Raw genomic sequence first — 24,538 nt, forward strand, 5'->3', positions numbered from 1 at the left:
ATCCTGTTAATTCCAAAATGTAACTTAGAAATATTCTTGTTCAGATATAATTTCATAATTTTCATAATCAAAAATCATCACAGAAAACACTTTTATAGTATAAACAGACTTTTAAATTCTCCATTTGCCAAGGAGTATAGAATAACTCATTCTTCTATGTAAAGTAAAATTCATAAATGCGATCATAGGGCTGTTTTTAGGACCTTGTTCAAGCAAATGATCCCAAAAAAGGAGATTTTCGTAAGATCTTTTTTCTTCTTTTTTATTCTTTTCTATAATGTAAGAAATTTTTATTTTCTCCTTTTGAAATACACCCAATTAAATGATTCACAGATCCTAACATTATGACAATCATAACACAATTTCACAGCATCAGAATCAAAAGGAAATATATCACTCTTACAATATTAAACACTGGTTCCTCGAGATTCAAAAAACCAAGAAAGTTTAGAAATAGTTGTAACATTTATAGTTTCATGAATGGGAAGCATGAAACACGACTTACTGCTAACCAGATGACATCAATTCAGTCAAATACATTTCCAAGTCATCTTATATAGAAAATCATATACTTTATTACTTTCAGCATTTTGCACCAATCACATTTAAAACCCACTATAAAATCATCTGTAATGTAATAATTACATTTAATCAAAGAAATAATAAGCATATTTTTACTATATGCCAGATCTTTTGTTGAACACTTATATATCATGTTTTTGATTTTTATACAACCTTGCAAAGTAGGTATTTTTAATATTTTATTTTCAATTTTATAGTCTCAAGCTTTGTGTCCCTTCTTGTGATAATAAAAATATTCTTTTAATCTGTGATTATGTAAAACAAAGCTGCTTAAACTGTAGGTTGTAACTCCATATGGGGTCTTATAACTAAATGTGGGGGTTGCAAAATTAAGATTTATTTTCAGTAAATGTTTGATTTGAATACTTACTTTATATTACCTACCATATCATGGGTCATGTAAAAATTTCTTGGGCAAAAAGGGATTGCTAGAGGAAAAAGTTTTAAAATCTGTATTGGAGAGTAACTGGGGGAAGTTGGATTGTAGTTGGGACTTGTATGGGGTATAATTGATAACAGGGAATAGGTGGCTAGGTAGGAGGATTTCAGAAGGATATAATCCCTGGGAAATGAGGTGGAGATGATGGTTTAGATTTTCCCTTCCTTTGTTCTCTCTCATATTCCTCCATATACTTCTTATCATCTAAGAATGTCTCTATTCTCAGTTTGGTCATTAGATGTCACCCAATATGATACTAGCTCATACTCCCCAGGTCCATCAGTCCTTAAAGAAATGTTCATCAGAAATCAATATAATTCTTAATTGTTTTTTTGCCTTGTCTTTCAAGGATTTTCTGAACTCTTTTAACTCATCATTTCTCTTTGCACAATAGTATTTTATTAAAATCATATATGTCAACTTGTTCAGCCATTTCCCAATTAATAGGCACCCCTCAATTTCCAGATCTTTACCACCACAAAACAGCTGCTATAAATATTTTTGTACAAGTAAGTTCTTTTCTTCCCCCCCCCCCTTCTAATATGATTTCCCTTTGGGCATAGTTCCAAATTGCTTTCCAGAATAGTTGCATCAATTCAACAATAGTGAACTCTGCAGACAATGCATTAGTATCCCAATATTTCCATATCCCCTCCAGTATTTATTATTTTCCTTTTCTGTCTTATTGACTAATCTAATAGATTTCATGAAGTGGTACCACAGAATTGTTTTAACTTGCATTTCTCTAATCAGTAGTGATTTAGGACATTTTTAACATAACTAGAGATTGCTTTTTGAAAACTGGCTGTTTATGTCCTTTGATCATATATCAATTAGTGTATTCTTATGAATTTGACTCAGTTCTCTATATATCTGAGAAGTGAAACCTTTATCAGAGAAATTTGCTTTAAATTCCCCCCTCCACCCCCCCACCAGTTTTCTGCTTTCCTTCTAATCTTGGCTACATTGCTTTTGTTTGTATAAATGCTTTTTAGTTTGATGTAATCAAAATTATCCATTTTACATCCTATAATTCTCTGTCTTTGATCACAAAGTTTACATGCTCCCCTAATTTGCTTATTTATGTCGTATTTTGATCTTCTCTTGGTATAGGGTGTGAGAAATTGGTTTAAATACCAAGTTTCTGCCAAATTGATATCCAATTTTCCCACTAGTTTTTATCAATTAGTTTGTTGTTTATCAAACCTAGTCTATTTCACCAGTCCACCACTCTACCAATACCAGATTGTTTTGGTGGTTACTACTTTGTAATACACTTTGAGATCTGGTATGACTAAGCCACCTTTCCTCACATTTTAGAAATATTCTTGACTTTTTCTTTTTCCTACATTAATTTTGCCATTATTTATTATAGCTCTACAAAATAATTTTTTGGTGCTTTAATTGGTGGCACTTAATTCAGGGTGTTAGGTAGAATTTTCATTTTTTAAATATTACTTCTCTTTGAGCAGTTAATATTTTTCCACTTGTGTAAATCTGACTTTGTGGGGAAAGTGTTTTGTAATTGTGTTCACATAGTTCCTAGATTTCCCTTGGCAGGTAGGATTCCAAGTATTTTATATTATTTGCACATATTTTAAATGGAATTTCTCTTTATATTTTTTGCTGCTGAACTTTTTAGTAATATGTAGAAATGATGATAATTTATGTGGGTTTATTTTATGTCCTGCCAACTTTGCTAAAGTTACTAATTATTTCTCTTAAATAACTTAACTTAAATAACTTTAAAAAGTTTAGGTAGCAGCATAATATTTGTATTAAGAAAGGAATTTGGTAGGATTATTTCTTTGCCTATTTTCCCCAAAAGTTTGTATAATTATGGAATTAATTGTTCTTTAAATGTTTGATAGAATTTTCAGTTGTGAATTCATCTGATCCTAAGAGTTTTTTTCTTAAGAACTTTATTGATGTTTTATTTAATTTCTTTTCCTAAGATAGAGTTTTTAAAGTATTCTATTTCTTCTTCTGTTAACATGGATAATATGTATCTTGGTAAATATTCATCCATTTCACTAAGAATGTTAGATGTATTGGCATATAATTGGACAAAATAGATCCTTACAATTGTTTTTAATTTCCTCTTCATTGGTGTGGCGAATTTACCCTTCTTCATCTTTGATACTGTAATTTGATATTTGGGTGTTTTTTTTTTTTAGAAATCAAATTAAGCAGTGATTTATCTATTTTATTAGGTTTTTTTTTTTTATTGCATGCCCAACTCACTTATCTGCTTTTTTATGTTTTTTATTATTGTAACTAACTTTTATAAAATTCTATTCATCTCAACTTCTTTTCCTTATATTATTGTTAAATTGTTTTTAGTTCCGAGAGGAGAAAGTTACATTTCCTCAATAGCATAATTTAACAGCCTAATTCCCTCTTATGCCTCATTCCTTTTCCTTTAAGATTTTGGATGCTATGCTGCTTGGTATATGTATGTTTAATATTGATGTTACACCATCACCTATAGTTCCTTTTAGCAAAATTTATTTTCCCTGATTATCAATATTTTTGCTTTGTCAAAGATCATGATTGCTACTCTTGCTTTTTTTTTTTTTAACCTTGGCTGAAGCATAATAAATTTTTTTTCCAACCCTTCATTTTTACTTAGTGTGTCTCGCTGTTTCAAGTGTGCTTCTTATAAGCAACTTATTGTTGGATTCTGATTTTCAATCCATTCTGCTATCCACTTCTATTTTATAGGTGAGTCATCATATTCACAGTTATGAATACTAATTATGTATTTCCTTCCATCCTATTTTTCCTGTGGTGCCCATCTCTTTCTCTCTGTCTCTGTCTTTCTCTCTCTCTCTCTGACTTTTCCCCTTTTTTACCCTGTCCCTCCTCAAGAATCTGTTTTGCTTCTGACCACCGCCTCCCTTAATTTGTCCTTCCTTTTATCAGAACCCCTACCTCTTTTCTTAACCCCCTCTCTTTCTCCTTCCCTATAGGATAAGATAATTTTCTTTACTCAGTTGAGTGTGTATATTCCACTTTAAGACAAATCTGATGAGAGTAAGATTCAAGCATTGCCTATCACCACCACCTCTTATTTTCTCTTTTACTTCTATTTTGCTCTGTTTCATGCTTCCTTTATTGAAAGATAATTTCCCCCTTTCTAATTCTCCTCCCTCCCAGTACATTCCTCTTTCTTACCTTTTAATTTTACTTTTTTGAAATTACCCTATCATACCTATCATACTCAGTTTACATGCATGCCCTCTATATATTCTTTTTCTAACTGCTCTAATAATGATAAAATTCTTAGAATATTAGAATTAACACAGCTATCATCTTCTCCTATAGCCTTACTGAAACCTTTATGATTTATCTTCCCTGTTTATTTTTTTATTCTTCTCTTGCATCTTGTGTTTGAATATTAAATTTTCTATTCAGTTCTGGTCTTTTCATCAGAAAAGCTTGGAAGTCCTCTTTTTCATTATATCCCTACTAAAAGCTTATACTCAGTTTTGCTACATAGATTGTTTTTAGTTGTAGTCTTAACTCCTTTGCTTTTCAGAAAATCATATTCAAGCATTCTAAAAAGAAGGAAAATGACAGATGTTGGAGGGATTGTAGAAAAATTTGGATGGTATTGTACTATTGTAGTTGTAGATTAATCCAACTGTTCTGGAGAACAATATGGAGCTGTGTCCTCGAAAGGGCTATAAAATTATGCATACTCTTTGATCCAGCAATAATACTCTTCAGACTATATCGCAAAGAGATCAAAAGAGGAAAAAGACCTATGTGTTCAAAAATATTTACAGCAGCTCTTTTGATGATGGCAAAATATTGAAAATTGAGGGAATATACATCAGTTTGGGAATGGATGAACAACCTGTGGCATATGAAAGTAATTGAATACAATTGCTCAATAAGAAATGATAAACTCAGAAAAACCTGAAAAGAGTTGTACAAAATAATATAAAGTGAAATGAACAGAAACAATGTGTGGGATGATCAGCTGTGAATGACCTATGTCTTCTCAGCAACACAGTGATCCAAGACAAATGGAAAGGATTCAGTAAGGAAAATGGTATCCATATCCAGTTAAAGAACTAATGGTTCAAAGCATACTTTTTTCAAGTTGTGGCTTATGATTTTGATAGAGTACTATTATACTAAAACAAATAAGAAAGGGGATGATTTCAAGAATATCTGGAAAGATTTAGATGAATTGATACAAAATACAGTGAATAGAAACAGGTGATATTGTTCATAATATCAGTCATACGATAATTATCTAGATCTAAGATTGAAAAAAGATGGCTGTTCAACAAAAGATATATTTAAAACATTCCTAGAAAGAAAACTAGTTCTGAAGATATTAGTTCCTTTTCAAATACCTAAGAATTGAAATATAAGAGCAAACACATACATCAACCCCATACAACAATCACAAAACAACAAGAGAGATATCCTAAAGAGATTTCTTTCTGAATAAGACAGTGGAGACAATGTTAGAAAACAGAAGTCAATTGGAAATGATGGTGGAGAAACAAGGCTGAATATCAGGTGCTAAATTGTTACAATACTCTGCCTATAATTAAATCAAGGAATTTTTGTAGACTAAATTATGGAATAAGAGATTGCAGAAGGGAAGTAGAGGAAGAAGACTGAGGGGAGTATGTGATGTTCCTTAATAACATTGAAGGCTAAAAATAAAGGGAAGGAAAATCTTGTAGTCTCTCTGGAAAAAGAGAGTACAGGAGAAAAGGTAGTAGGACAAGAGGAGAATTTAAAAGAGGGGGGGAAAGAAAGGGAGACTACAGAATTAATCAAAAGACTAAAATCTAGAATTGACAAAAATGATAGTTATATGTAGCCATTAGCTAAAGGCTTTATACATATTTCATTTGATCCTCAACAATCCTATGAAGTAGTTGCTGTATCCCCATTGTACAGTTGAGAAAAGCGAGAGAGAGGTTAAATGACTCGCCCAGGGTCCCATATTTTATATAGAGACTAGATTTGTATTTGGGTCTTTTAGACTTTAGGCCCAGTGTTCTATTCACTGTACCATGAAACTAAAATAATTGAAGAGACATAATATCATGTTTATAAGGGAATAAGAAAAATCTTAATTTGGAACAAAAAAGAATATTAGAATTTGAGAAAAATATAAATCTAATTCTTAAAATTTTTAAATATGAATAGATTAAGTAATCTAATAAAAGCAAAAAAAATGACAGGTTAGAAAACAAAACCTCATAATCAGTTGCTTACAAGGAACACATTTTAAAAGACACAGAATTTAAATTTATAGGTCTTAAAAGTATCTCTGAAGATAGTTGCAGAAAACCTCTGAGGCTTAGAATAGTGTGACCTCCACTGTGGAAACAGTTCTACTTTAAGAAAAAAATTAAAAGTCAAGAAATAGACTAGAAAAACATGCAACAAGAAAAAACTCTATCCGTAAAGAGTAAGGGACAAGGAAGATCAAAATACACACTCGAAAGAAAATAGTAAAGTCAAAATTCCAACATCCAAGGCTTCTAAGAAAAATATGAATTGGTCTCAAGCCATGGAAAAGCTCAAAAAGGGTTTTGAAAATCACCTAAGAGAAAAAGGAAAAAATGAGAAGAGAAATGAGAGTGATACACGAAAATCTTGAAAAATTAATCAATAGCTTGGTAAAAAAAAGGAACCAAAAAAATTACTTAAGAAAATAAATCTCTAAAAAGCAGACTAAAAAGATAAAAAGAGGTACAAAAAGCCAATAAGGAAGAGAATGCCTTAAAAAGCAGAATTTTATCAAGGAAGAAAAGAGCCACAAAAATTTACTGAAGAAAAAATTCCCTAAAAAGTATAATTGGCCAAATGGAAAAAGGAGGTACAAAAGCTCACTCAAGAAAATAATTCCTTAAAAATTAGAATTGAACAACAGAAATCTAATGACTTTATGAGAAATCAAGAAACAAACAAAATCAAAGGAATGAAGAAATAGAAGACAATATGAAATATCTCAGTTAAAAAAAACTGATCTAGAAAATAGATGTAGGAGAAATGATTTAAAATTTGTTGGACTACTTGAAAGTAAGGATTAAAAAAAAAAAAAAAAGAGCCTAGACATCATCTTTCAAAAAATTGAGGAAAATCACCCAGATATTTGAAAATCAGAAGGTAAAATAGAAATTGAAAGAATCCACCAATTACCACCTGAAAGAGATCACAAAATAAAAACATCCAAATATAGCCAAATTCCAAAGCTTCCATTTCAAGTAGAAAATACTGCACATGGCCAGAAAGAAACCATTCAGGTGTTATTCAGTCATAGTCAGGATAACACAAGATTTAGCAGCTTCTGTATTAAAGGATCGAAGGACTTATGATAATGATATTCAAGAAGTCAAAGGAACTAAAATTGTAACCAAGAATCACCTACCCAGTAAAACTTGAGTATAATCCTCTAGGAAAGGGATGGGGAGAAAGAACATTCAGTGAAATAGAGAACATTTAAGCATTTTTGATGAAAAGGACAGAACTAAATAAATAATGTACTTTCAAATATAAAACTTAGGAGCAGCACAAAATAATGAGGAAAGGGAAAATGATAAAATTAAACTCTTTGCATTCCTACATGGGAAGATAATACTGGTAACTCATATGAACTTTCTTTTTATTAGGGTAGGGAGAAAGAGTATTTATCTGAAAAAGGAATGCACTGGGAGAAAGGGAAAGAAGAGGTAGAATGAAATAATTATTTCACATAAAAGAGACAGTAAAATTTTTTATAGCAGAGAAAAAGAGTGGAAGGTAAGAGGGAGTGAATCTTAACTGTCATAGGAATTGGCTCAGAGAGGACATGACATACACTCATTTGGGTATAGAAATCTGTCTTACCCTCTAAGATAGTAGAAGGGGAAGGAGATGGGAGGGAGGGCAAATTGGGGAAGGGTATAGTTAGAAGCAAAACACTTTTGAGGAGAGAAAAGGTAAAAGGAGAAAGAATAAATAGTGGAGAGATACAATTAGCAAGAATAAGTGTGAAAAAAAAATTGAAGCAAGTTTCTCTGATAAAGGCCTCATTTCTCAAACATAGAGAATGGAGTCAAATTGATAAAAATAATAATCATTCCCTAATTGGTAAATGATCAAAAGATTTGAACAGTTTTCCGATGATGTAATCAAAGTTTATTTATAACTTTGATTATATAATATATATACATATATATATATGTATAATATTTTATGCTCTAAAATATTAGAGCATATTTTTTAAAATGCTCTAATTCTATTGATTGCAGAAATACATATTAAAACAATTCTGAGGTACTATGTCATACCTATTACATTGGCTAATAGGACAGAAAATAAAAATGACAAATGTTGGAGGATATGAGAAAAGGAGACATTAATGTATTGTTTGATACAGTTGTGAATTAATTTAACTAGGACAGAAAATAAAAATGACAAATGTTGCAGGATATGAGAAAAGGAGACATTAATGCATTGTTTGGTATAGTTGTGAACTAATTCAACTATTCAATGGAGTTAACCCTTTGACCTAGAAATATTACTAAAAGAGATAAAGAAAAAACATCAAATCTGTTTGTTCAAAAATATTTATAATGGTTCTTTTCTGGTGGCAAAGAATTGGAAATTGAGGGGATGCCCATCAATTGGGGAATAACTGAATAAATTGTGATATGTAATTATGAGAGAATACTACTGTCATATAAGAAATGAGCAGGATGCTCTTAGACAAACCTGTAAAGACTTAATATCCGATTCAAAGTGAAATGTACTGTGTATAAAGTAACAATGTTGTAAGATGATCAGCTGTGAATGACTTAAGTTATTCTTAGCAGTACAGTGATCCAAGACAGCTCTGGAGGAATTATGATGAGAAATGCTGCCCATCCCCAGAGAAAGAACTGATGGTATCTGAATACAGACTGAAACATATTTTTTTTTAAATTTTATTTTTATTGAGGGTTTTGGTTTTTTTGGATCTGTGTTTTCTTTCACAACATAACTAATAGAGAAATGTTTTTCATGCATATACATGTATAACCTGTATCAAATTGTCTGCCTTCTCATTGAGGAAGTGGAAAGAGAGGAAGGCAAAGAATTTGACACTCAAAAATTTTCAAAATGAATGTTAAAATTCATTGTACATGTAACTAAGGGGAAACAAAATACTAAATAAATTCAAAACAAAAAACAAAGAACATAGATTCAAAAAGAGACTTAACAATTAAATTTCAGATGAGTTTATCTTTTGTGAATGAAATTTAATAGAAGGATACACTGTCATTTCTCCAGGCAAGATACCATCTGTTAAGAGAGGTGCCACTTAATAATACAAGCTGATTAAATGGCCCTGCCTCTGGCCAAAAGACCTTGAATTGAAAGTGCAATACATTTTTATAAGCATAGAACAACAACAACAAAAAAATATATATAATTTCTCCAGCATTACATAGGTGAGAGATCATAATTAGTTACATCAAAGAAAGGGGGCATTCCTCCAGAAGGGATGACAACCACCCCTCTATGTCTAAGAAATGCTTTTATGAATTTTATGGCTCCTGGCTGAATCTTGAGGTTACTGATAAAGAAAAACTTACTGGTAACTAGGGAATTAAAGATTACTTTAATTGTTAATGATGGGACAAAGTCAAATAGTCCTAGCTTCTCAAGACAACCCTACAAACCTTTCGGGAAGTGATGATAATTTTGTATGAATATATTGAGAACAGAAATTTTCTTTAATTGATAGTCATTGTGGAAAAACTTAACTTTGGTATCAAACTTTTGAGAGTCAGAACACATACATTATTTATTGATTAAGTTTGCTATCTTATATGTGCATGGCTTGTGGTGCCCTAAAACAATTACAGTAATAACATAAAAGATCCCCATAACAACAGTGAATAAGTTTGATTATAAGAATTACTAAAATGTGATCTAAGAGACATGATTTGAATACTTACTATTGGAAAAATGGCTCCAACAGACTTGTTTGATGCAGGGTTTCCACAAACCTTAAATTTGGGAAGGAAAAAAAATACACAGTATCTGCAAGGCTTAATAAAGTGAAGTGCAATGAAACAAGATATGCCTGTATAGGAACTGAGGGGATTTTTTTTAATATCAAGGAAAATAAATAAAAGCAAATGATTTATTCAAGAGGGTATAAACTAGAACCCTTCCTAATAAAAATAGGTGTAAAGCAAAGATGTCTACTCTCCCTACTTTTACTTGATAAGAGTTCTAGCAGTAACAATAATACAAGAGGCTCAAAATTAAATGTGTAAAGAAAAGGTAAAGAAAAAATAAACTTATTTGCTGGTAATATGATGGTTTACTTAGAAAAATCTTAGAAAATCAGCAAAGATACTAATGAAGATAATATCTTTAGTAAAGTTATAGACTATAAAATAAGCCCTCAAAAATCAAATAGCATTTTTATATAATAAAATTCTAAAAATGTGTCTGCTCTTTGAATTAAGAATACCAGTACTAGATCTATATCTTAGAGAGATCAAAGAAAAAGGAAAAGGACCAAATATACAAAAATATTATAATAGTAGTTTGGTGTTTTTTTATGTTTGTGGTGGCAAACAATTGGGAATTAAGGGATTGTCAAAGTTGAGGAATGGCTGAACAAATTGAGGCATATTAATGTGATAGAATATTATTGTGCTTTAAGAAATGATGCATGTGATAACATGATATAGAAACATAGAAAACATACATAGTTCATCAGATACAAGAAAATAGTATACTCACTGACTTCAAATCTATAAACAGAAAAAACACAAAATCAAATTGTAAAGAACAAGAATGACTTGAAAGAATTATGAGCAGATGTTCCCACTTAGTAGAGTTGGAAAATCTATTTTCTTATTTCATTGTCTTCCAAAGTGATACTTTAAAAATATATATATTAAACTTTCATTAGAGTGGGAAGAAGAAAAAAGGAGTGATGTTTTTAAAAAGTATTTTAATAAATAAAAATTGGAATAGAAAAACTTTTCTTAAAGACTCAGAGCAATAGCTTGAGTTTCCCCTAAGACTGATGAAGGCATTGATCTCAAGTTTTAGAGGATTAGAAAGTTTTCTCACTACTACAGCTTTCTTTCTTCTATCTCTATTTTTTTTTCTTTCATGTAATACTTTCTCAGATTAGAAACGTATCTAGCCTTATCCCATCCCAGTATTGTCATTTTTTTCAACATCATACCATAGCTCTTTGCTATTACCAGCTGTTATGGGCCAGTATCATGCAGGATGTTGAAACTCTGCTTTGTCCTTGAAATGAGAAATATCTGCCATTTTGGCCTCCTAATTTGCAAGACAGCTCAAAAAGCTTTCCTAAATTTAGATAACCACATGGCATAAATGAGGGGCCTAGCACAAGTAAGTGAACATAAAAGAATAGTTTTATCTATCCTATAAAGATACAAGTAATGAATAGAGAGGAAGGACATTTCTTGTTGGTTTTGTTTCTTTTGAGTTTATTAGCAGAACCTCCCCTTATCTTCTTTTCCTCCATGGAAATAGTGGTTGATGGCACAGGCCTTCATAGTATGAAAGAAGCATGAAGGCCCTTGGCCTTTTGTTTGCATGGTTTTATGTCTTGGGTTGGGAGTTAAGAGGATACCAGCTATGACTCAGTTATAGAGGACCAGGCCTGCCTCATCTGTCTGAGTCCAAATCTGGCCTTGGCTACTTCTTAGCTATGTGACTCTGGACAACTTTATTAGATTCATTTTCCCCATCTGCAAAGTGAGTTGGAGGAGGAATTAGCAAACCCCTCCAATATATTTTCCAAAAAAAATCCATAAGGGGTCCCCAAAACACAGACACGACTAAAGCTACTGAATCCCATCATCACCAGCAGGCATCAGATATTCAAGAGAAAGCCTTATGTTAAACATAAAACAAATGATGTTTTATCTTCCTATGTAGGAAAGACGATTACTGTCTACCATCTAGTTAATGGCAATCCCATCTGTTCTACATGCTAGGGTCCTCTAGAAAATTAAATCTATACCATAGCTGGGAAACTTCCCACTTAAAGTCCTGACTTCTTCCTCCAGTCTGCTGCTTATCCTTTTTAATGTGTATAGCCCTGACCTTAGCCTGCTCCGTTGCCTAAAGAGAGTTTTCTCTATTTCATGCTCTTTAATTTCGTAATTTTATTATGTTGCAGTAGAGATTTAACTCATGTCTCATTTGTATTCTGTATTTCACACTAATTCTCCTCCCAATGTCTATAGCAAGTCTACTGCAAAACATCTGTTACTAAACTTCAGATCTGTTTTAGGATTAAAGCAGAGATGAGGTCAGTTCTCATCATTGATTTTAAGTATAGTATTTAGAAGCTTTGCTTTGGCATAGAATGTACTAAATTATTATAACCTGACATGTCTTTGCTATTTGGAAACAATTTTATTTCTTGTACTGATTTTATTTGTTTTCTTTTTTAGCGTCTTGCTCGTACTGGAATAATAGTTACTACAAGTGAGGCGGTGCTGTTACAGTTGGTAGCTGACAAAGACCATCCAAAATTCAAGGAAATACAGAACCTAATTAAAGCAAGTGCTCCAGAATCTGGTCTACTTTCCAAAGTGTAGGATTTTAAAGGATTGATCATTAATCCACCCCATATATAAGAACAAAATCATAAACATAGATGTGCTGTCTTCTTACATGTATATAATTGAAATGTTAAAAATTGACTACTTTTTTGCTTACCTTCACAAAACTGATTTGATTTGTCTATTTGGGGACCAAAATTTGGTCACAAAAATCAAAGCTTTTAAGTGCTTATTATTTATTTTCTACATTTCATCATTGTTCTTTCATTTTTGAAACATTGCATTTGAACCTGTTTGTTGTAACGGCTCTTAAAAATTCATACTTCTGTAAAATTTCTCAATTAGGTACTTTGTTAATAATAAAAAATACTTGTGAGTGGTTTCACTTTTGGCATTAACATAAAATTTATAAATAAATGTCATATGGATTCCATGCTTTCTCATAATGTAAACTGATTAAATGAAAGTTATTTTAAAAGAATTTCAAAAACATTCTGAATTTTTTTTCAATTAAAATAATATTTTATTTATTATTTAAGTAGGAGCAAATTCTCAAGTCATGATATATTACTTTGGGCAGCAGAAGCTGGCTCTTTTTATTATACTCATCACTGCCTTGTTATCTTTGAGCAGGGAATTATCAAACATTTATCAAACATCATTACTTTTCTCTCTGATCTTTATTGTTTTTTTTCTCTCACTGGGTAGCTTCTGTGACTACATTATCTTTTCCTAGAGGATAAGCAACTTCTCACTCATCAGGACATCTAAATCCCTCATCAACATGAAGAATCTCAGTTTTATTTATGTGTTTTTAAAAACTCCTTTCATATATATGATTGTTCTTGTTCTTCTCCTTTACAACTTCTTAACAAGGGTTAATTTTTCCTTTTACAACTTTTTTCCCATTGAAGCTCCATTTCTGTTTTCCCAGAAATATTTTATTGTCCCTGATAACTGGAAATATGGAGAGGGGAAAAATTTTTTTGGACTTTATCCTGATTGAGGCAAAACTCAGAACAAAGAGAAGTTAAGCAACGTGTTGATGACAGGCTCATTCATTGGAGATCATCTATGGTTTCAAACTTATTAGTTAGGTCAAATGTCAGAAATGGTGTACCCCTGCATCTCCCAGGGGAGAGTAAGTACCTGATAGTTTTCAGGTAGATGCAACAAAAAGCTGCAGACTTGATGTCACTTTCTCCAAATGGAGCCTCCACTCCAATACCGATTAACAGATAGATCTGGGAACACTGAATCAACATAACTTTCAATGATAACAATTTATTAAGAGGGATAAGAATAAGGTAATGGAGTGTTTCCCAATTTATTTGAGGTTGGTTCTGTTAGAGGTTCTTACTTATGATGCTAAGTCTATGAGATTTGGTCCCAGATGGACACTTATCCATGAAAAACTGAATGAAGTGCCATTATTAAGCCCCTGTTCAGTCATTTCAGTCACGTCCAATTATTTGTGACCATTTGGATGGAGTAAAGATGCTGGAGTGATTTGCCATTTCCTTCTCTGGCTCATTTATTAGATGAGAAAACTGAGGCAGGCAGGGTTAAGTGACTTGCCCAAGATCATACAGGTAGTAAGTGTCAGAGGCCCAATTTGAAATCAGGTAGAGGAGCCTTCCTGACTTTGACTTAAAAATAGTCAAGAAGGAAGGAGGGAGAGAGAGCCTTCCAGAGATGGGATGACTTAGTCATGAAACATCAAGGAGGTGTGAATCACAGATTGAAGAGTATATGTTGAAAATATGAATACAAAATCAGAAAAAGTCTCTGTCCTTAAAAAAATAAACAAACAAAAAAAACTTACATTCTAAAAAAGAATACCATACAGAGGAATGGTAGAGAAAGTATGGTCAGGAATGCATTCTGGAAAGAAATGAAGTGGAATGGTGGTCTGAGCATTTTCCCCAAAACAGAGTTTTTAGGAGGAACCATTCAATCAGAAGAAACCCCTACAAAAGTGGAGAATGAGTAGTCCAGGTGCAGAGAATGAGCTTTCAAGGAGAGGATATTTCTGAGGAAAAGACCAGTACATGCACAGTATCAGTAAACAGTAGAGAAGTGAAGGGAAAAATATTTTCACTTGGGAATCCACAGGGAAGGTGAGTGGAGAGAAACCAACAACTCAAGAACCAATAGTAGTATTACTTAGATTTCTCTTTCCAGAGTAAAAGAGGGGAGAAAGGCCATGTGCTTTGGCAAAGCTGATGGCAAGGACATTTTCCTGGAGTCATAGAATGCGAAACATAGCCTTGGATCTGGGTGTGACTAAAAGCAAAAGTCAAGAAACTTAAAATTACTCAAGTTTACAGGACAATAGCCAATAAAGACATGAGTCGTAAGAGTTCTTTTAAATTGCCTAATCCTTTTCTCAAGGGAAGATCAAATGTTACCTAATGGAGAGGTGTTTAAAGCATGTTCTCTTAGGAGTCTGTCTATATGTGAATGCTACTTCAGATTCTATTAAATATATACTAAATATACTTTTAATATATAAAAATCCTAACATGTGAAAAAGTCTCCAGTAATTAACATGGCTGTATAATTCTGTATAGACATGTATTATGTATTATAAATGTACTTACATGTCCAGAGAAAGGATGGAATTCTCAGTTACAAAATTCTAAGAAACAAACTTGTCTTGATATACATAATGACAATGATCATGGAAATCACAAACCAAATACTGTGAAATTAATTGAGGTAGTCCTAGCTTAATGGACCTTGCAAAAGTAATTGGGTAACTCATTATTGGGTAGTTCTTTTCTTTTATTCTGAACTTAAAAAAACAAGGATTTCCATAACATAGTAGGATAGTGGGGGAGGGGGGGATAATTGTACATGAAATTGAAAATCTATTACATATAATGTGCCACTCTTTCAAACATGTAATAAGGATATCATGTAACTTATTTTTCTTTTTTTTCTCTTTTCCCTTCCCAAATGGCTACTGTTAGATACAAATATGGATATGTATATATGTAAAACCATTCTGTACATCTACTTATCAATTCCTTGTATAGATGTAGATATGTGTCCTTTGTAGTTAATTTGGATATTTATAATATGACTTGGTCACTCAAAGTTGTTCTTAAAATGATATTGCTACTACTGTATACAGTGTTCTCTTGGATCTGCTCCTTTCACAGTTCATTATTTTGTGCAAGTCTATTCATGTTTTTCCAAATTTACTGAACTCATCATTTCTTAGAATACAGTAGTATTTCATCACAATCATTAGTAAAACTTGTACAGCCATTCCCCAATTGATGAGCATCCCTAAAATTTCTAGTTCTTTGACACCACAAAGGTATCTACTATAAATATTTTAGAACATATAAAATTCTTTCCCTTTTTCCCTAATCATTTTGGGAAACAGGTTACAGGATATAGGCAGTTTAATAGCTCTTTGGGCATAATTCCAGATTGTTCTACGAACAGTGAATTAGTCTTCTAATTTTCCACATCTCAAACATTTTGTTGTTTTCCCCTTCAATCATTTTAGATTATCAGATAAATGTAAAATGGTATCTTAAGGTTGTTTTCATTTGCATTTTTCTAACCAATAATGATTTGGAGCATTTTTTCATATGACTAAAAATTGTTTTGATTTCTTCATCACAAAACTTCCTGTTCGTATCCTTTGGCCATTTCTAAATTGGGGAATGACTTGTTGTAGATTTGACGTAGTTCTTTAGACATTTGAGATATGAACCTTGCATCTGAGCATCTGTCCATAAAATTTTTTGTACAAAATCTTTTTAATTTAATGTAATCAAAATTATTCATTTTGTACCTCACATATTCTCTGTCTCTTTTTTATTCATAAATTGTTTCCTTATCCATAAATCTGATAGGTAATACATTCCATGTTCTTCAAATTTTCTTGTTATCTCTCTTTATATTTAGGTCATGGATCCACTTTGATCTTGTCTCAGTAAATGGTGTAAGATTTTGGTCTATGCCCAATTTCTACCAGACTTTTCCAGTTTTCCCAACAATTTTTTACCAAATAATGAATTTTTATCCCCAGAACTGCCTTTATACTTATTAAATATAAGGTTACTATATTAATTTGCTTCTGCAACATTGCTTCTGTATTTTTACTTCATTCCACTGATCTACTTTTCTATTTCTTAGTACCAGATAATTTTGATAATTATAGCCTTATAATATAGTTTAAGATTATTACTGCTATTGATTGATTAATTTGATGAAACTGCTTTTTGTTCACCAACTCTGAATTTATGTCCTAATTTTTCCATTTATTTTTTGATATGGCTTGTGGTAAAGCAGTCTAAAACTGTTTCCTCCTTTATAAATGAGACCAATAATACTTACATTAGCTACCTCATAATATTGTGAGAATAAAATGAAATAGTGAACTTAAGTACTTTGTAGCTATAAATAAATAAAGTGCTTTGTAGCTATGGAAACATAAGCAATCATCAACCTCATCTTTATTTGTAAACACACTCTTCTCAATCAAGTTATATTGAATTTTTATTTAAACTGTAGGAAATTGTTCTTTTTATAATTTTTAATTTTTAAAGGACTCATACCTTTGTCTTTGTGCCATATCTAAAGTATGAAGAGTTAAATCTTTATAGTTATTATTGTTGGCAAAAGTAGGATCTAGAATAAAGCTAATCTGAACCTAGCTTCTGCTTTTGTTGCCACTAACAGGCTATCCTGTGAACAAATGATTATATTGTGATTCTTAAGTCATGTTACTGATGGTGCTATTAAAATGTGTAAGACATTAATGTGTGAAGTAACATTAGAGAAAATTTGAAATTGTATACTATTTTCTCAGTATTCTTAATTTATACTATGTAAATGCTAGAACATTTAATAAATGTTTGTTGAGTGGGAAAAAAAAATTAAATTCATTGGTGTGAGCAGTAGTTTGAAGAGGATTCTGAATCATGAGAGAAATACCCGGGATCATTGAGTGAAAAGAGGGTGATAGATATTATAGAACAATGGTACACATATTAGGATCAGAAAGCACAGACTGAAAGATTATTGAATCCAAAACCTTCATTTTATAAATAAAGTGATACTGAGGGAAGAAAGTGAATAGTTTACACAGCAAATATTTGAGGCAGGATTTTAATTCAGGTTTTCCTTACCTTAAGCTCAGGACTCTTATCTACTTGTACCATCTAACTATATTAATCATTATCTATATATTTGTCTGATTTTATCTTTCTTATATTGATGGAGATTTGTCAACTTGAATGGGTAGAAATATGCTTTTTTAATTAGTTACCTTTGTAACCTAAGGCAATGTTAAATCTAGTCTGTGGCCTAGTTTTGTGAGTTGAGAATAGTTTTTATATTTTAAAGTATTTTTATTGAAGTTAAAAATGTAAAAAAAAATATTCTTAACTTTAAGGCTGGCAAGATTTGGCCTTCAAGCTGTAGTTTTATCAATCTCTGGCCCATGGTATGAATTTATTTACAAGATTCTTGGCCTATATTGCTTTGGAATAATCTCTAGAAAAGGATAAAACTATCCATAGGATATGAGATCTCTCATTGGACAAAGCCCTGGAAGAAATTGAGAAGGTTTGGGGAAAAGAGACTAAGTTCCATTGTAGAAGATGTTTATCAGATATCCTGTTGAAGATGTTTACAAGATATCACTGATATAAGACTGGAGAACAGGAAAAAGGGTAGGGCTGGATATCTGAGCATAGAGGTAATGAGCTCATCCATCAAACAAAATAATGCAGAGGAAAAAGAGAAGAGGCTTGGGACAGAACCTTAGGAAGTAAGAGTTAGTACAATCTTGATGTAGATGCAGCAAAGGAAACTGAGGCGCAACGAGTCAGAAAGGAGAATCAGAAAGAGAAGTCACAAAAGCCTAAAAAAGAGGAGAGTTATCAACAATGTCAAGAGGTTCAGAGAATTTGATAAGGGTGCAAATTGAGATAAGACCATTAGATTTTGTCATTATGACATCTATGGTAACTTTTTGGAGAAAGTTTTACTTAATTGAAGCCTGCAAATCATTAAGAGTAAGAGGACTAGAAATGGAGCCAGTGATTCTATATACCCTTCTAAAATTAATGAAAGAGAGTAGAGATTAAGATATCTATTGGAAATGGAGGGATAAAGTAAGGGTTTTTTCTGAACATTGAAGGTATATTTGTAGACAACAGGAAAGCAGCCAGTTGACAAAGAGAATTTTAAGATTAGTGAGAGTCGTGAATGATTTTAAAAAATAAATAAATAAAGGACAATCTATTTAGAGAAGACAGGATGTAGTGGTATCATGGGTGCCACATCTTCATGCAAACAGGTAAAGGAGGAGGTAGTGGTTGAAGATATATTAATGATATAAGATAAGTATAGAAGACGAAGTTTTCAGCAACTGACCTTTTTTCATTGAAATATGAGGCAAAATCTTCCGATAAGAGGGTGAAGGGAAGGGAAGCCATGGGAAATTTGAAGAGGGATGAAAAGATCTGCAAAATATTTTGTGGTGAATGGTATACCAATAAATTCATTAAGGACTAAAATGTACAAAAACTACATAGCCACAATGAGGAATAAATAATGGACTAGGAGATTTGACTGTAGGGACTAGCACTAACACTGAATTAAATACTCTTCCTTCCAATACAATCTTTATTTGAGCTGAGCTATTACTTGGTGACATGGTCCTATCCTAAATAGATTAATAAAAGACAATAAAATGCCAGAAATCACCAAGGTATGCATGAATTTGACTTCCATATTGAGAGACACAAGAACTAGACCTAGGAATTTTTTATTTTTTGCCTTTTTATTTAGAAACAATTGGGGTTAAGTGACTTGCCCAGGGTCACACAGCTAGGAAGTGTTGAGTGTCAGAGGTCACATTTGAACTCAGGTCCTCCTAAGCCAAACCAGTATTCTATCCTTCCTCTCCTCCCCTCTCCCCACCATCTAGCCGCGGCTCCTCCTACCAGTTCTGCCATTGTCATTGATGTTATTGTGCCTTTTGAGAACTGATTCTCTTCATTCAGTCAGACATGACAAAATTGAAAAATATCAAATAATGTGCTAGTATCTGATTTTGGAAGTAATAATGGAGTTTCTAGGACAATTTTGTAATGTGTGTATGTTATATATATGAAATCAGTCACAGATATGGTAATCTTATGAAGAAATTAGTGATATAATAGAGATGCATATACCAAACAATTACTGGTGAAAGACAGGATACAGAGCTAATATAAATTAGAGATAATAAATTTCTTATTATTTAATGGCATAATTTTATCTTTTTTAATTTGAGAAGCAAGCAGTGGTTTTCTATGGGTTTATTGTTAAATAGTTAAATAGTTTTGTTCTTATTGGGAATGGCTATTTATTTTATATAATTACATTACTGCTACTTGTTTATTCAGAGAGTTTTTTCAGAGAGTTACCAAATGATGAATCATCATTTGGTATTAAATTTATGGCTATATTTTTTAAATGCTAATTGAATAAATGAAAGAGGTGAAAAGCCATTGTGTGGCTATGATATGAGAGCAGACCATCTGATTGGTAGCCAGTTAAATCAGTGTTCAAAAAATATAAACATTATTATTTCTTCCCACAAAAGAAATACCAAGGGACAGCTAGATAGTGCAGTGGATAGAATACTGGCCCTGGAATCAGAAGAACCTGAGTTCAAATCCAGCTTCAGACACTTAATACTTTCTAGCTATGTGGTCCTGAGCAAGTAAAATAAATAAATAAATGAATAAATAAATGAATAAATAAATAAATAAACATGAATGGGAACAGGAAAATGTCATCACATGTATTTGACCTACCTTCTTTCATTATCTATTAAAACCCATATCTTGAGAAATTCCATAACATGAAAGGCCCAGTAAAATTTGAAGTCTCACTGTCTCTGCTTCACAAGCCTCACCCAGGAAACCTAGATAAATGGATGTGTAATACATTTCTGAAAGGTCTCCCTATATTCAAGGGAAAAGGCAGTCAGGTTCTTCCTCTCAGTTTCCAGTTGCTTCCAGCAAGTATTGCCAGATATTGCTCCCAGTAGAAGTTGCCAGATTCTGTCATACGTAGTTTGGGGAGAATGTGCCATAGGTTTGTGGGAGGAATGGTCTCTTGAAAATTTTTCTACTATGCTATTTCATTAAATATATTTGCATAGTCATTGTGTTCACTGGCTCACTTGAGAAGTAAATAAATTCATCAGTGAGTGCTTGTGAGTAATTATTTTGAATGGATTTGTACCCAGAGAGTACCTTGAATATGGAAAGCTTATTCTTTTTTATATTAATTTTTATTAAAGCTTTTTATTTACAAGACATATGCATGCTTAATTTTTCAGCACTGACCCTTGCAAAACTTTCTGTTCCAAATTTTTCCCTCTTTCCCTACCCCGTCCCCTAGATGGCAGGTAGTCCAATACATGTTAAATATGTTAAATCCAATATACATATACATATATATACAGTTATCTTGCTGCACAAGAAAAATCAGATCTAGAGGGGAAAAAAAAAGCTGAGAAGGAAAACAAAATGCAAGCAAACAAAAACAGAAAGCATGATAATGCTATGTTGTGGTCCACAGTCAGTTCCCACTTTCCTCTCTCTGGGTGTAAATGGCTCTTTTCATCACTGAACTATTGGAATTGGTTTAAATCATCTCACTGTTGAAGAGAGCCATATCAATCAGAATTGATCATCATATAATATTGCTCTTGCCATGTACAATAATCTACTGGTTCTACTCATTTCACTCAGCATCAGTTCATGTAACTCTCTCTAGGCCTCTCTGAAATCATCCTGTTGGTCATTTCTTACAGAACAATAATATTCCATAACATTCATATGCCACAATTTATTCAGCCATTTTCCAATTGATGGGCATCCACTCAGCTTCCAGTTCCTTGCCACTACAAAAAGAGCTGCCACAAACATTTTTGCACATGTAGGTCCCTTTCCCTCCTTTACGATTTCTTTGGGATACAGACCTAGTAGAAACATTGCTGGATCAAAGGTTATGCACAGTTTGAAAACTTTTTGAGCATAGTTCCAAATTGCTCTCCAGAATGGCTGAATCCGTTCATAACTCCACCAACAATGTATCAGTGTCCCAGTTTTCCCACATTCCCTCCAACATTTGCCATTATCTTTTTTTGTCATCTTAGCCAATCTGAGAAGTGTGTAGTGATACCTCAGAGTTGTCTTAATGTGCATTTCTCTGATCAATAGTGATTTAGAACACCTTTTCATATGACTAGAAATAGTTTCAATTTCTTCATCTGAAAATTGTTCATATCTTTTGACCACTTATCAATTGGAAAATGACTTGAATTCTTATAAATTTGAGTTAATTCTCTATTTTTGAAATGAGGCCTTTATCAGCAACTTTGAATGTAAAAATATTTTCCCAATTTATTGCTTATAGGAAGCTTATTCTTGAGGTCCCAGGGACTATAACAGAATGTTTGGAGGAGAGTAAGGCAGTTCAGTAGATAAGAGAATTAAGTCTAGAGTCAGAAACACTTGAATTCAAATTTGATCTCAAACTGTGTGACCTTGGACAAATCACCTACTATTTTACCTCAGTTTCTTCAACTATATAGTGCATGGCACGTAATATGTATTATATAAATGCCCTACCTGAACAAAGTGACCTCCATGATTACATCTGATATGCTGTTTAAGATTTATTTAGTATCCTTCAAATAGAACTGTTTTTTACATAACTTGATTCTCCACTCTGACTCCAAGAGAATAACTTCAGCATACCTTCTACACATTGAAAAGAGCCTCTCGTTTTCATCCTTGGATAATAGAAGGACAACAGATGTTTCACCTGCAAAGCTGTTCACTTGAAGACTTTGCTCTCTGCTAGCCAGAGGCATTCTTTAAGATCCTGTTACTAAGAGGGCAGAGCACAACCAGTCCCAATTCTAGGATAAGTAGTCATATTCCAGTGTGTTGCTTTGATGATTTTCCTGGGTCTTTCTTGACCACTTAGATTATATTTCCCTGGTCTCCTCAGTTTCTTCTCCAAAGTACTTTACCTTTGACTTGTCTGTATCTTTTATATACCTATAAAATTATGTTTTTCCTCCAATTGGAATGTAAACTACTTAAAGTCCCAGACTGTCTTAATATCTCTGGTGCTTAGCATGGAATCTGGTGAGTATAGGCAGTTAATGGTTTCTTGATAGGTGGATGGCTATATTGCCCTCTCCACTAAGCTTTTTTTGGATGATTCTGTCCCGTTGCTGTTGATTTTGTAATGCTCATAACGGTTTCCAGGATTGGGGATCATCATCCTTTTGGGTAATCGCCATTTGTGACTACCCACTAGTTTGGGCTCACTCCTGAAGAAACGGACTACATTTAAGATGGGAGACATTTTGCTCAGCATCCGTCTTGTTCCTCTGACCTCAGTTTTACCTCTTTTCAAGGCTTCATGTCTGAATATCAACAGAACTGGCTGTTGATGGCAGTTGTGTTTGCAGGGTTGGTGTGGAAGTGGAAAGAATGACATTTTCCCTTTTTCTCCACCTTCATTGCTCTTTCAACTTTCTCCCACCTCAGAAAAACAAAACTGCGGAGCCAGGTTAAAGCGCTTCCCTCAGGATTACCCGGCCAGTATGTGCCAGTGGTAGGACTTGAATCCAAGTTTTCCTGACTTCAAATCTGGCCAGTCCTTCCCTATTATGAAAAGTCACATTATTGTCTTGGGATGTCAGTGCTGTGTACTGGAAAGAACTGTGGCCGGGGATAGGGGCAAGGCTGAAGCATACAACGACTTCAGTGACTTTAAGCAAACCGCTTCCTCTTTTTTGCTCCTCAGGTGGACTAAGACCTCTTTCAGTTCAGACAGTCTATGATATGAAACCAGATAGCGAAACTAAGATAAGAGGGAGACATACAGAGCCTGTAAAGGTAACAATGCATCTCATTAAATGTGAATTGAATTGTTTTATTTGATTGCAATTTTAAACTATTCGATTTCACTTAATACCTATAGTTTGATAATCGTCTAGAATGGACATTTTGCTTTCAACGGAAACAAAATTAAAGGGGACATTGGTCTGCCTTAAAAAGTTAACCATAAAGAGCCTCAACATGGAACCAGGTGGGTAATGTAGTGATATCACTGTTTAGCAGTAACAGCTTATTTTCTTTATATCCGCTTCTACATCTTTTACCCTTTTCTTCCCAGCTTAAACGGTTTGGAATGTCATTTGCCGCAAAGACTCTAGAAGGAAAATTTTATTGGAGGTTTTCCCCTTTGGAACGAAAAGAGGAATAATCTCCAGGAAGTCCCGGGACGCTGAACTACGTTTCCCAGTAGACGCCGTTGAGAAACTGAAGAGAAGTGATCGCCTCCATCACACTGTGTACTACAACTCCACAGCCCGGGGGGCTTCCCGGCCTTCCAACATTTAAAAGGTTTCCAGGACAATTTCCCCAGGCAACCATAAAGGAGAAGAGAAGCCGGGGCCTCCCGGAAAAGGGAGACCCTTTCCCTTCTCTTGGTTCCATCCAGCACCCAATTCCTTCCCTCTCTCCTGCCCCGCCCACCTTTGCTGATCCCTGGGCTTTGCCGCGGGAGGAGGCGAGGAGGACCGGAGTCTGGGTGTCTTACGGTCCCACGCAGGTGCTGCACGCCCCGGGGCAGTCTTGGTTCGTGGACACTGCTTTTCGGGAAGGCCGCGGGTCCCCGAGGTTTCCCAGCTAGGCTCCTCAGCCTCTCTATGACAAGTTTCCGTCCCTTTCGGGAACCCCCTGAAGAACCGAAGGACACACTACCTGACGCTCGCTCTTAGAGCTCGGCTGCGGAAAGAGGAGGGAATGGGGCGGGTAGCTGGGCGCCCCGGGCTTCACCCCTTTTTTCACTCCTTTTAACCTTCTTTCTCTTTTACTCCTCTCTCCCG

General features: G+C 33.5%; 1 protein-coding gene and 1 long non-coding RNA gene across 2 annotated transcripts in view; both read left to right on the forward strand.

Annotated features, from left to right (window-relative positions):
• Window positions 1-13,258, forward strand: part of ISOC1 (isochorismatase domain containing 1) — a 50,200-nt gene extending 36,942 nt beyond the window's left edge. Inside the window, exon 5 of the mRNA XM_074282006.1 lies at window positions 12,487-13,258. Within this exon, the coding sequence (XP_074138107.1) occupies window positions 12,487-12,633 (147 nt within the window). The 3' untranslated portion in view covers window positions 12,634-13,258. The remainder of the gene's footprint in view (window positions 1-12,486) is intronic.
• A 10,191-nt stretch (window positions 13,259-23,449) lies between these two features.
• LOC141550898 (uncharacterized) lies at window positions 23,450-24,291 on the forward strand. The gene is made up of 3 exons (XR_012484695.1): window positions 23,450-23,543; window positions 23,629-23,736; window positions 23,824-24,291. It is a non-coding gene; the product is annotated as an uncharacterized LOC141550898 (long non-coding RNA).
• Window positions 24,292-24,538: the final 247 nt, after the last annotated feature.

This window comes from Sminthopsis crassicaudata, chromosome 1 (assembly GCF_048593235.1).
Source record: "Sminthopsis crassicaudata isolate SCR6 chromosome 1, ASM4859323v1, whole genome shotgun sequence".
Taxonomy (NCBI): Eukaryota; Metazoa; Chordata; class Mammalia; order Dasyuromorphia; family Dasyuridae; genus Sminthopsis; species Sminthopsis crassicaudata.